This window comes from Aspergillus wentii (assembly GCF_001890725.1).
Source record: "Aspergillus wentii DTO 134E9 unplaced genomic scaffold ASPWEscaffold_4, whole genome shotgun sequence".
Classification (NCBI taxonomy): Eukaryota; Fungi; Ascomycota; class Eurotiomycetes; order Eurotiales; family Aspergillaceae; genus Aspergillus; species Aspergillus wentii.
Window position 1 is genome coordinate 2,976,027 of NW_024467835.1, and position 11,713 is coordinate 2,987,739.

An 11,713-nucleotide genomic window follows, 5' to 3' on the forward strand; every position below is an offset into this window, starting at 1 on the left:
GCACCACCGCGGTACATATTTTAGATAAGGGAGACTGACTGCCTTTAGGGTCCATCAATGGAGTGTCTGTAAAAGAAGATCAAGGCCCACATCTAGCTACTATGCCCAGAGCACCATTACAATCCGGCTCTAGATATTTAGTTCTTGGATACACTTTATGATTGTATGTAGTTTGAGTGTAGTAGAGTTCTCATTTGGTAGTACATACTTAACCCACCTTGGGTGACGGTCATACAGTCATGTTCAAATGGGCAACCAGGAACTCAATAGGTATAGTCCCATTGTTATGCCTAGGTACTCTGTGGAGCACCACCCTTTCTCAATCTGAGAAAGGATATCCTCTAGTGTGCGGATTGAAACTGCATTTTTGTTTTTAAATTCAGTCAAAGCTGCTGAGAGCATTTTTACTATTCTTCCCATAGTAACCCCATCGTCCCTAAATGTAGTAATGAGACCTCTATACCTACCTAGGTACCCTTAGATCACAAATGAACATACTAACCCACTACATAGGTACTTTTCTATGTATGTAGGTAGTTATCAATATCACTAATTATTAGTGATGAAAGTGAAATGAGCTCATCCAATCACATGTGATTACGTAAGCAGACAGTCATGGCTCAGCTACGCCTCACACCTCATTCCTCATTGAACTTGGAAGACACAAACAATCAGGATATTTTACCATCCCTAGTTTATTTGCCCATCTGATATCTCTGTTGCATTCAAAGGCTTTTACACAGTTTTATTTCTTAAATCCCTGGCTCATGATAAGAGTCCCAGGAACTGATCTACCCACCTGGCGAGCCGTGGCTGCTTCACTTTAATCCATCCCGCCGCTTTTTACCATGAAAAATGACTACGCCCACGAATAATCCAAATTCTCGAACTCCACTTGGTTCTAGTGGAGCTCCACCGATGAGGATCCGTCGTCCAAAAGTAGCAGATCCATTAGTACGACCAAAGAGAAAACCCACGGCCAGACCGGCAGTCCCTCCATCAGCAGGAAATGGCGCTGCTCCGAAACCACTGCCTGCTCGGCCTATCGTTCCTAATGTCCAACCCGGGTCTCTTTTGGAGAAACCTAAACTTGCATCCGCGACAGACCACCTTGCAGTGAATGGTTTCAGCGGCCCTTTACTATCTGATACCTATGTGGATTACCCGCTGGTAACAACAAAGCGAGCACTGCGCGAAAGCTTGAAGCATCATATAGCTAGGTTTGCATCTAAAAAGAATATTGATCCCCGGGATGAAGGTCAATTCACTCGGCCAGTCAGACTTCAACGCCGAGATCCTAGGGCAAAATCGCAAGAAATCAACGCCGAAAGGGGCCAAGGCAACCAGAAGGAAGCCTCTGAATCCAGCCAGCAGATGGATGATCTAGAGCGCGAGGAGCTAGAGGCTAGGAAAACTGCGCGCGAGAAAGAGCGCGCAGACAACCTGGCTCAGATAGCCCCTTCGATTGGGTCAGCGCCAAAACGGTCTAATGCACCGAAGCAAAAGACGCAGCAGGTTTTCAAAACAGACATGACTCCCGAAGAAATTGCGAGAGCACGGATAAAGTACGAAGAAGCGTTGCCCTGGCACCTAGAGGATTTTGACAGCAAAAATATCTGGGTGGGAAATTATGAAGCCGCTTTATCAGAAACGCATGCTGTATTTGTACTCGAGAACACAGGCAAGATGAGAATGATTCCAGTGGAGAAATGGTATAAGTTCAATGCGAAAAGTCAGTTCAAGGCTTTGACAATCGAAGAAGCGGAGAAATTCATGGCGAAGAAAATAAAGGATCCCAGATGGTTCATGGAAAAGCAACAGGAACAAGCTCAACAAAAGGAGTTGGAAACCTTTGCCAAGCAGCGCAAGGTTTACGCCGGTAAACAAGGAGCCCCTGCTGGTGTTGAAGGCTTGGAAGCAGATGAGATGGATTTCGAAGAGGATAGGTTTGCTGATGATGAAGAGCACGATGATCTTTTCAATGATGATGAGGATGCAAAAGCGGCAGAAAAAAGGATCAAACAAGACCAGTTGAAAGCGAATGTCTTTGACTTGAAGGAGGAAAAAGAGTACGAAGAAGAGGAACTGAGAGAGATGAAAGAAAAAGAGGCTCGGCGAGTTCTAGGCAAGGGAGTGCGGAAAGCTCTCAAGAAAAGAGAAAAGAACTACGACTATAGTAGTGGTTCTGATGTGAATCCTTACTCTGACGAAGAGGTAGGCTCTGTCTTTGAGCCCCGTTGGAAAATTTTACTAACATACCTATTAATAAAGAGCTCAGATGAAAGCGAATCTGAGAGGCTCAAGGAGGAAGAACGGAAAGCCGAAGAAGAAAAGAGCAAAAAGGAACCAGCCATATCCTCAAAGGGCAGCAATACACCCTCGGGTCGTCCCAAGCATACTGATTCCCTTAAGAAAGGAACAACTACTGCATCTCGGAAACGGCTTGGGTCCCCTAACGGTTCCGATGCAAGTGGTACAGATACGTCCCGTAAGAAAACGAAGAGCAAGTATCCATCTTCTCAGCCTACGCCCCAGCCAGGTTCTCGTCCTATGTCTCCATCTGCATCATCTGCAGTACCCGTGAGTACAAATTAAACCTAATCTCTACATATCTCAACACATTGTTAACTGTTTGTAGGGTAGCAAGAAACGTGCTCGAAATGTACCTGTTGGTGGTGCAGGGCCCAGCGACGTGGATGGAGGCGCAGGCTCCGGGGGGGAAATAAGCGAGAATGGAAAGACGAAGAAATTAAAGCTTAACCCTCCTGCAATATCCTCTCAGAGTGGCACACCACAAGGGTCCAGGGCCGCCAGTCCGACACCCTTGGGCAATAAAAGCTTCTCTGGGAGTCGTGCTAGTAGCCCGGAAGGAGGTTCGATCAAAAGCAAGTTCTACTTTCTTTTCCTTCCATGCCCCTTTTACCTTTTCTCCTCCCTACGTACTAGAACCTATGTTCTCTAACCATGTCTTGGTGCGTATAGGTCAAGTTCGAGTCTCGACACCTGGACCTTCTGGCCAGAGTTTTCCTACCCCAGCAGAGATCCATGCTGCTATTCCACCATCCGGTATTCTCAGCGGTGATTTACTTAGAATCTTTCGCCCACGTATGGGTGAATCAAAAGATAACCACAGAAGATTCATTGCTATTGTCAAAGACGTGAGTGTTTATGGCAAAGAGGATAGATTGCTACGCCCGGGCACACTGAAGGAGACCTAAACCTAGGAAATTGTTTATATCACTCACATATTCAAGAAGGGTTCTGTAATTCAAAGATCCTGTTTTAAATTAATCAAAGTCTTTTTCATCATGGCATGCCATGTTCCAGGTTTATTAGACGGGATCGTATCACCCATCGTCTTTACCCATCTACGTAGGAAGCGGATCCGATAAACTAGCGGATAGATCATAGATGGCTATAACATAAGAAGCAAAACACGTCAAGTTTTTTAACTACTCGATAATTGCTATATAGCCTTGGTTTTGTTCCCCCTCCCCTCTTCTTTTATTGTAAAAAAAAGGTTGGATGATAAATTAATTGACTTATCTGTAATTGATGTGAACCAACTGAATATAGCTACCATAAATCAGCTTGGTCTACCTGATGGCAGGTAAGCATGTTCGAGTAGACTTTGGCATTACAATAATATCCGTTTTAAGACATAGCTGTTGAGAAACATGAATATTCATCTAACCGGCGAGGGCAATATCAAGAACCATAGCAAGGAAAAAACACCATCAGCGCTAAAAGAGAAAGAATTTCGAAAACAAGAGCCAAAGAGCGGACGTTATTAAATGTCCTAAGCGGTCGATGTACCAGTCGTACGAGAAATGGTCTCATTTCCTTCTTCGTACTTCTCCCAGTTGGCGAGGATATGGGCGATTCTCGGAGAGTTAGTGAGTCTGTAGACGTCTTCGAAATATTCCTTCGTGATCTCAAAAGGTCGAGCAGTGACGTTCGGAATGTACTTTCCGATTAACTTGCTGGGGTCGATGGTGGTCTTGTTGATTTTCTTTAGTAGGAACGACCGGAAGGGCTTAACGCCTGAACGAAGGAAAGTACTATGAAACGGCACATCGATTCCTCGGAGAGGTATGGTAGCGAATCCACGCTCCAGAGCAATGGGCTTAGGTTTAGCCTCGGTTTGTTTGACACATTCTTGGATGATCTTCATCAGATGAGCCTTGACATCCTCCAGCGACACGCTCTGCATAAGAGCAGGGATGTCGATGTTCTGAGCCTTCAAGTAATTGAGCAGGTTGGTAAGGCAGTCGATCGCACGAAGCTGGGATGAAGTTAGTACATGGCTACAACAACAGGAGGGGTGTTAAACTTACATCACCAGCAGCAACATACTGCATGTTTGCAACGTTATAGTTGACAATTTCCAAAAGCCAGCCAGTCTGCTCAGAGATGCACTCAACCACGTACTGCAAAGCCTGCTCGTTGAAAGTCTTCGAGATACGGCTTGGGTTGACAGCACACATGGAGTAGTTCGAGCGACCCTGGTCATCACGCTCGACGGCAACTTGCATAGTCAATCCACGGTAGAAAACCACAGAAACCAAGCTTTCAATGGGCATGACATCAGCGAGAGCAGCAAGAGCAGAATATTCACCAAGAGAATGGCCTGCAAAGCTACTGTCCCTCTGGACAAGACCTTTAGATCGCATATCTTCGAAGCTTGCCTTCTCCATCAATGTTAGAGCGGGTTGAGTGAACTGGGTGGCAGAAAGAAGGCCAGTGGGCGATCGGTATGTGTACGAGGCTGTGGATTCATCAATCTCCTTGAAGATCTTCTCGGACTTGATAGTGCCATCCGCATTCACCGACTCAAAGGTCATAGACATGTAGTTTTGACGGATAGCTTTACCCCGGGGACCGCCAAAGTACACGGTGAGTTCCTTGGGGTTGTTCTTCACGATTTCAATGATAGAAAGACCGTAGTTCTCAATGAAATGGCGATCTGCCCGATCCCAGACTTCCCTAGCAACAGGACTGCTGCCATAGAGCTCCATACCCATTCCTTGCTCCTGGGAACCTTGTCCAGTAAACACATAGGAAGTGACAGGCTGCTCAACCTCTGCTTCACCTAGAAGAACCTTGTCTTCGGTTTCCTGATTGCTGGCTTCGACCTTAATAATCTTGCGACCGGCAATCATACCAACATGCTGCAGTTTGACGACGATCATGTCGTTGGGCAGAACCATGCCCACCAAGGAGACGTGGAAGCCTCGAACGCGACCAATGTTGTTCTCAGCAGCCCAGGTCTCAACGAAGCTGCGCACAGCCGCACTGGAGTACATGCCATGAGTAATAGTACCTGGAAGGTTGGCGTAGCTGGAGAAGACACGCGAAACATGAATTGGGTTGTAGTCACCAGAAACCCGAGCATAGGTCTCATTGGATGCTGGAGCACGCAGAACGAGAGGGGTCTTGCCGCTGAGTGGAATGGGGTTTTCGAAGTAGACTGGCTGTTCGATAGAGGTTCCGTTGCGTTGGAGGTAATCAATGACAGGATTTCCGTGGGAGGCACCAGCTTCGTACTCGACTGATGCTACCTGAATAATTTCCTTTGTGGGAAGCTCGAGAAGAACCTGGCCGATTGTCTGGACTTGGCTGAAGACGGATTTGTTCTTGAATCGGATCAGACTTTGAAGGCGGAAGGTGAGGGTTTGACCCAGTAGTTCGACATCTGATTCATCCATGCGGAACCACTCTTTAGAACGGAGGATGGCAACGTCCCTGCTCGTACCGAGATGAACCTGCATGGGAACCTCGTCTTTGCGCTGGAAGGTATTTTCAAAGTCCTCGTACGCCCCCCGGTACAAAAACTGGCTGGTAACATGCATGATGGGCTGGCCATCTCTCTTGATGGTGCCGCAAACTTCAACCATCTTACCTGAGTCCTGGTTGATGACAGCGTTGATCTGAGCAGTGGTGTCCAGAACATCACCAACCTTCAGAGGCTGGGCACCAGGAACCATCTTGAATCCGTTTGAAAGATGCACGAGTTTCAACAAATCTCCATCGATTGTACGAGGGAATATGGGCTTAGTGATAGCCTTCCAACCAGCAACAATGGCAAAGTCCATGGGGGCAAAGACCTCCTTTCCAGGCCGATCAACAAAAGCTTCGCCGGTGTTGCCAACTGCATGAACGAAGTCAGCGACAGCCTGAGATGTGATTGTCTCGCGACCACCACTGAAAGTCGCCGTAGTTGGGGTGTCGAATGGGACATTCTTATCGCCGAACCAGATGCGGTAGTAGAACTCCTTGATGCGGTCATTTCGATCACCCATGACTTCTCTGATAGGCGCATATCCGGTCTCAGGATGATAAGTGAACAAAAAGCTTAAGGGAACAACGCCTCCCTCTGCTGTCCTACCCTCGTACAGGGTCAAACTAATCTGATTGATCTCATTCATTTTCACTTCAACCGTCTTGACAAGCTTGCCGGACTGATACGGTTCCCTCACAATGATCGCTGTCTTCGAAGGCTCATCAGGATATGCGACTTCAACGTACATACCCGCCGTCGGTGCAACTATGCGTTTCATTGGATTTGTCTGGAAACGATGACCCTGAACAAAAACATCGGCCAGGAAAAGAGCATGCCTCCAAGAGTATGATCTGCCGGCAAGGAGACGCAACCAGTGCTCTAGGTCAGGCAAGTCGGCCGAAGGGGAAGTTGACAACCGGTAAGAAATCTTATTATCATCTTCGGAAATGGTGAGGCCATCGAGCTCCAGGCTTTCATCTGGCTCGCCAAGTTGCCCGCCAAAGTATTCGATGACGGGAATTGACGCTTCATCGCCGTTGTAGACATCCTTGATCAAGCCCTTGATATGTCCCTGATGAACGCCATTCAGGATATCGTGGACTGGCTCATCGATGATGTTAGAGAACTTGGCCGCCATTGGACCCTGAAGAATACAAGTTCTGCCAACGTCTTGGCCCACCACAGCTTCCAAGTCCTCACTCTGCCAAAGAGAATCCTTCTTAAACCAGTATTCAAAGTTTTCATCCAACGAGGGAACAAATGGCACAGGCTTCTGTCCACGGCGTTGGCAAAGGAGAAGGAAGTGGTGAACATCCTGAGCGTTGATCAGCTGAGTCGCCGCTTCGGGGTATGCGGACAAGATGTTATCGACAGCTGGGTATGGGGTATTTAATTCAGAATAGTTCTGGAGCAGAGAAGGCTGACCGCCAGCGGTAGTGAAACGCTCTTCAACACGACGAATGAAATCGCCGGTCAGTTTCTTCAGAGAATCATCAATCCATCGGGATTCATGGTTGACATACATGAGTTCCACCATACGGTGGACCACCTCAGTATATGTCATATCTTCAAGATCAACGGCTTCTCCAGCGGCGTTGCGACCGAACCAGACTTTCTGGAAGTCGTCATTCAACTTCTGGATGATGTAATTACGCTGCTTCTTGAGCTCAGGCACACGCTTCGCCTTGTCCAGCTTGAAAATCTTCTGGTCCATCTCGTGCCAGAACAAAACACCCCTTGTGGCCAACTTGTGAATGGGCTCGCCCATCTCGGAAAGGACAGTGACAACACCACCGGCAGAACCCTTGTACGTCTTTTCCCAGTCTTGATCGTCCAAACCAGGGGCATCTGCGATTGCCTGTTTTGCATTCTTGGATGTGTGAGCTTCCTTGGCGATCATCATGCGACTACCGAACAGACATCCGTCGAAAGGCATTGGAGGATAGCCGAACCCAGAAGACCAGGCCCCAGAAAGGTACGGGTAAGTATCTTCAGAACCACCAAAACCACTACCGGCGACAAGAACGATATTATCATATCTCCTGATGCGGCTGTACATTTGCAGGATTGGCTGGTGGAAGTCTTCGAATGAATGATGACCTCCACCACGACCACCGGTCCATTGCAAAATGATAGGAAACTTGGGATTGGCCTTCGCAATGTTGATAACCTGTTGAATGGCGTCTACAGACCCAGGCTTGAAGGCAATGTGTTTGATACCAAGTGTTTCAATGTACTCGTTGGCAACTTCAATAGACGGCACACCAGCACCAATCGTGAGACCTTCGACAGGAACGCCATCGGCTCTCAACCTCCCAATGAGAGGAATTTGCCATGCCATGGCGCGAGGGTTGACGTAGATCAGGTTAACTGTAATACCGCGCCCCGGAGGGATGTTCTTCTCAATCTTGGAGATTGCCTCGGTCATTGTTTTGCCGTTATAGTAGCCACCACCGGCGAGTTCAACATGGTATCCTGCATTCATTGTGGCCGACACAAAGTCCCACGGGACAGTGGTGGGTGTCATTCCAGCAACCATGATGGGAGGGATACCCAGCAGTCGGCTCATCTTGGTGTCAACAAAAGTCTGACCAGCCGAAGTCTTCACTAGTCGAGGCCCATACTCCTTGACCCAATCAATAGCGAAGTTGACAGAGTGCTCATCACGGTCAAACAGTTCGGGCTTGTACCCCACCTCAGCATTCGTACCATCTATAGCACCAGCAAGAATAACACGAACGCCGGTGCCATCCTTGTTGCGATTGGTGAGGACTCCAAGGCCCGATATACCTCCAGGCCCGAAATCAACAATGTGAGTGGCTCCGGAGAAAACGGTGGTTTGCTCCCAATTGACCGGATCGTGCGTGATCATGCGAACCAAAGCTGGGACAACATTTCCATCGCCAATCTGTCTCAGATCTTCACCGTTCTTGGTTCCATAAACTGGAATGACAAGGGACTTTCCTGGGATCTCGATGTCCTCAAGGTCTTCCACAATACGGTCATACGCCGAATACAAGTATTGACTGTGGAAGGGAGCGGTGATAGGGAGAAAGCGATTGACGAAGCGGACCTTGCGCTGCGTAAAAGGCACACGGTTTTGATCTAAACCCGTAGGGGCCTTGACTTTGCGCAAACGCAGGTTCAAACCATACAGAGAGAGCGGCGGTCCGGTAACAACAAAATTGCGGGCGCTATTGACCAGAGAAATGGAAATGTGGCGGTCAGTTGGGAGGTGCTGGTTGGTAGCGTCGATATGCTCTTGGACAGCGGCCCTTGGGAGGTCTCGAATCGACAGCATTGGGGTAGGTGTTCCTTCCCCGTTTTCGATAGAGTCCTGGAGCACGGATGGTGCGATTGACGTGCGAGGGTAGGCCTGTTGGCTGCGCAATCCAATCCAGAAAAGCATTGTCAAGGCATCTTTGGAAGATTTCCCGAAGGATTCCCATGTCGTGGCAGATGCAATGGCAGCTGCGGTGACCACACCCTGAGAGTGTCCGGTAGTTCCGCTAAACCGTTCCAAAACTTCGCCAGGCTGTTTGCCTAAGACCTTGCAGGTGACCACAAAATGCGCCAATTGAACTAGACCGATCAACGGCAAACTAACTGGAGCGGATACCAGGTAGTCGGTATCGGGCTGGGAGTCCCGATCCTGAAGCCATTGAACGATGTCGAGTCCTTTGGGGTAGAGCTTGCTGGCTTCAGGCTCACGTGAAAGAGACTGCAACAACCCAGCGGAGGAAATGATCAATTCCTCCACGAAAGATGGGTAAGTTGTGTAGATCTCTCTTAATTCATCAAAATACTCTTCAATGTTTCCCTGGCCACCAAAAACCGAGTAGATACTGGCCTTGTCTTCCGAGGCAGCCCGCAGCAAGGCGGAGTCGTATGGCTTAATGGGACGACCGGCCGCCGCTCGACCAGCATAGTAGGCTTCCACGACTGAAACCTTCTTCGCTGTGATACCTGGAAGACCAGCTGCAACGGCATGGACGTCATTACCACGCATGAAGGCACGCTCAAACTCGTTAAGAGCCAACTTCAGAACTTCCAGATAGGTTCCTTGTGCATCATCCTCTCCTTCCTCAACCTCATGGGCAACCTGACGAATGTACCGGGCCACCAGTTCTGGTACAGATGAAGGCTCGTCGTCTTGAGCTAACTCATCTGTGGGCTGCGGTAACGAGGCCGTGAAATTATCTTTCAATTGCGAAGCATGGAAGTGAAGGGATGTCGGCACGAGGAAAGAAAACTCGAGGGATCCATGAGTCAGGATCAAGGGTCGCAATGACTGTGAGGAGCGGGGGGTATTAATGCCCGTCTGAGGGCCGGTTGATGTCCCGTACATCTCTTCGTGTTATCGTATCTATTCTATATTCTCGGAAGAAGAAGAAAACGGAGGTATGTAGAAAAAGGATCTATCATGACCGATCGATCAATTAGCCAACTTCAGCGTCCCCTTCGTATAGTGGGGAATTCTAGCTGATTCCCACTCACCGATTCAGACTTTTTTTTTTTTTTGCGTGCAATCCTCAATTAAGCCAAGTCAACAGACCCCCAAACTGTCCTTGATCTAAGGGACAGTGATAAAGTAATAATAATAAATAGAAATAGAAATATGGAGAAGGGGAAAAAAAATTACAGCAAGAGTTTCACAAAGAATAGAAAGAGGAATATAATAGAAAGAGGTAAGAAGGTGAAGGAGGAATGGATATTGGGAGGGGAGAGGACAGGCAAGAATGGCGGGGAGGATGGTTCACCACATCAAATAATAACCAGACACTCAGCAGCTAGAATAATCTTCTGATTGAAGAACGCTAAGAGACGCACACGAATGTGATCGCTGACCAAATTAGTGCCAATAACAGTCCAAAGGACAACAGTGTTGAACCGGGCCAGAGGATGAGAAATCGCCGGTGCTCGAGGGGCTGTCAGGCAAAAATCGCAGTTTTTTCGAGCTGGTTGAACAGGAAGCACCCCCATCGGGTATAGCGTGAAGCGGAACCTCCCCAAAGGTCCAAAAGGTTGGGCTGGACCCGGTGGGGCATTACAATACCAAACGCACTTGTAACATTATTTCAGGTACCTAAGGTAGGTAAAGGTACTACCAGATAGGTGTGCCTATCTACATGGGTAGGTAGTTAGTAAAATCCTATTCCATCCACATACTTTTTTCCCGCCCGACAAGATGAGTTGTCACTGGGCTCTAGTACTTATAGAATTCTCATTAGCTTGTTGATAAATAAATTGAATATCTACCGAGTGTCTCAAGTGAGGTAAAGACAAGGAATAGGAATACATATTAAGACATCTGAAATAGTATGATTGATTCAAATGTAGTTGATAAGCAAATAGTGATTTTAGGGTTTTCATAGGTGTGTGACTCTGAGATGTCTAGGGCTTCAAGCTTTAGAAAAAGAAAAGAACTACCTGAGCCAGTGCTTTAGTATCCATGTACATCCAATGGATTGATAAGTGGATCTACTGTACTAAATACATACACCAAAACCATGCTACCTAGGTAAATGGATTCTGTAATAAATTAATAGACATCAGGTTGAACATACCAAGGCAGCAGGATACCTATCTACAAGAGGTAGGTAGGTGACTATTGAAAAGACTGACATTGTTCAGTAATAAAACATATGGTGTTCAGTCTATTGTGTAACTCTGATTAGAGACAAGAGATATGGTTCAGGTTAACATTGTGTCATGGAGCATAATACAAGTGTACAGTCTGCTGTTTTCATCTCAACTATGTACCCAGTTAGGTATGGATGCACACTCATCTTACCCTCCATTTTTTTTTTTTTTTCCCTTGGTCCTCGTAGTGGCCGATCCACCCTGTCAACCAGGAGCTGCCCCAACGCTCACCAAAAGTTCACCAGCAATTCTTCTTCCCATCCATCCGAATAGCCAGTCTTTTTGCGG

The 11,713-nt window shown here is 47.5% G+C and overlaps 2 protein-coding genes across 2 annotated transcripts; one reads left to right on the top strand and one right to left on the bottom strand.

Annotated features, from left to right (window-relative positions):
* Positions 1–664: 664 nt before the first annotated feature.
* On the top strand, positions 665–3,313 carry ASPWEDRAFT_59976 (transcription factor IIF subunit TFG1). The gene is made up of 4 exons (XM_040838489.1): positions 665–2,214; positions 2,272–2,580; positions 2,639–2,885; positions 2,983–3,313. Exons 1-4 carry the CDS (start codon positions 856–858, stop codon positions 3,216–3,218), a joined length of 2,151 nt encoding a protein of 716 aa, XP_040689427.1. The 5' UTR covers positions 665–855; the 3' UTR covers positions 3,219–3,313.
* A 114-nt stretch (positions 3,314–3,427) lies between these two features.
* ASPWEDRAFT_40990 (tetrafunctional fatty acid synthase subunit FAS1) lies at positions 3,428–10,496 on the bottom strand. The gene is made up of 3 exons (XM_040835441.1): positions 10,280–10,496; positions 4,338–10,200; positions 3,428–4,285 (listed from the first exon to the last, which is right to left on the bottom strand). The coding sequence occupies exons 2-3, from the start codon at positions 10,128–10,130 to the stop codon at positions 3,800–3,802; spliced, it is 6,279 nt and encodes a 2,092-aa protein (XP_040689428.1). The 5' UTR covers positions 10,131–10,200; positions 10,280–10,496; the 3' UTR covers positions 3,428–3,799.
* Between the last annotated feature and the right edge of the window lie 1,217 nt (positions 10,497–11,713).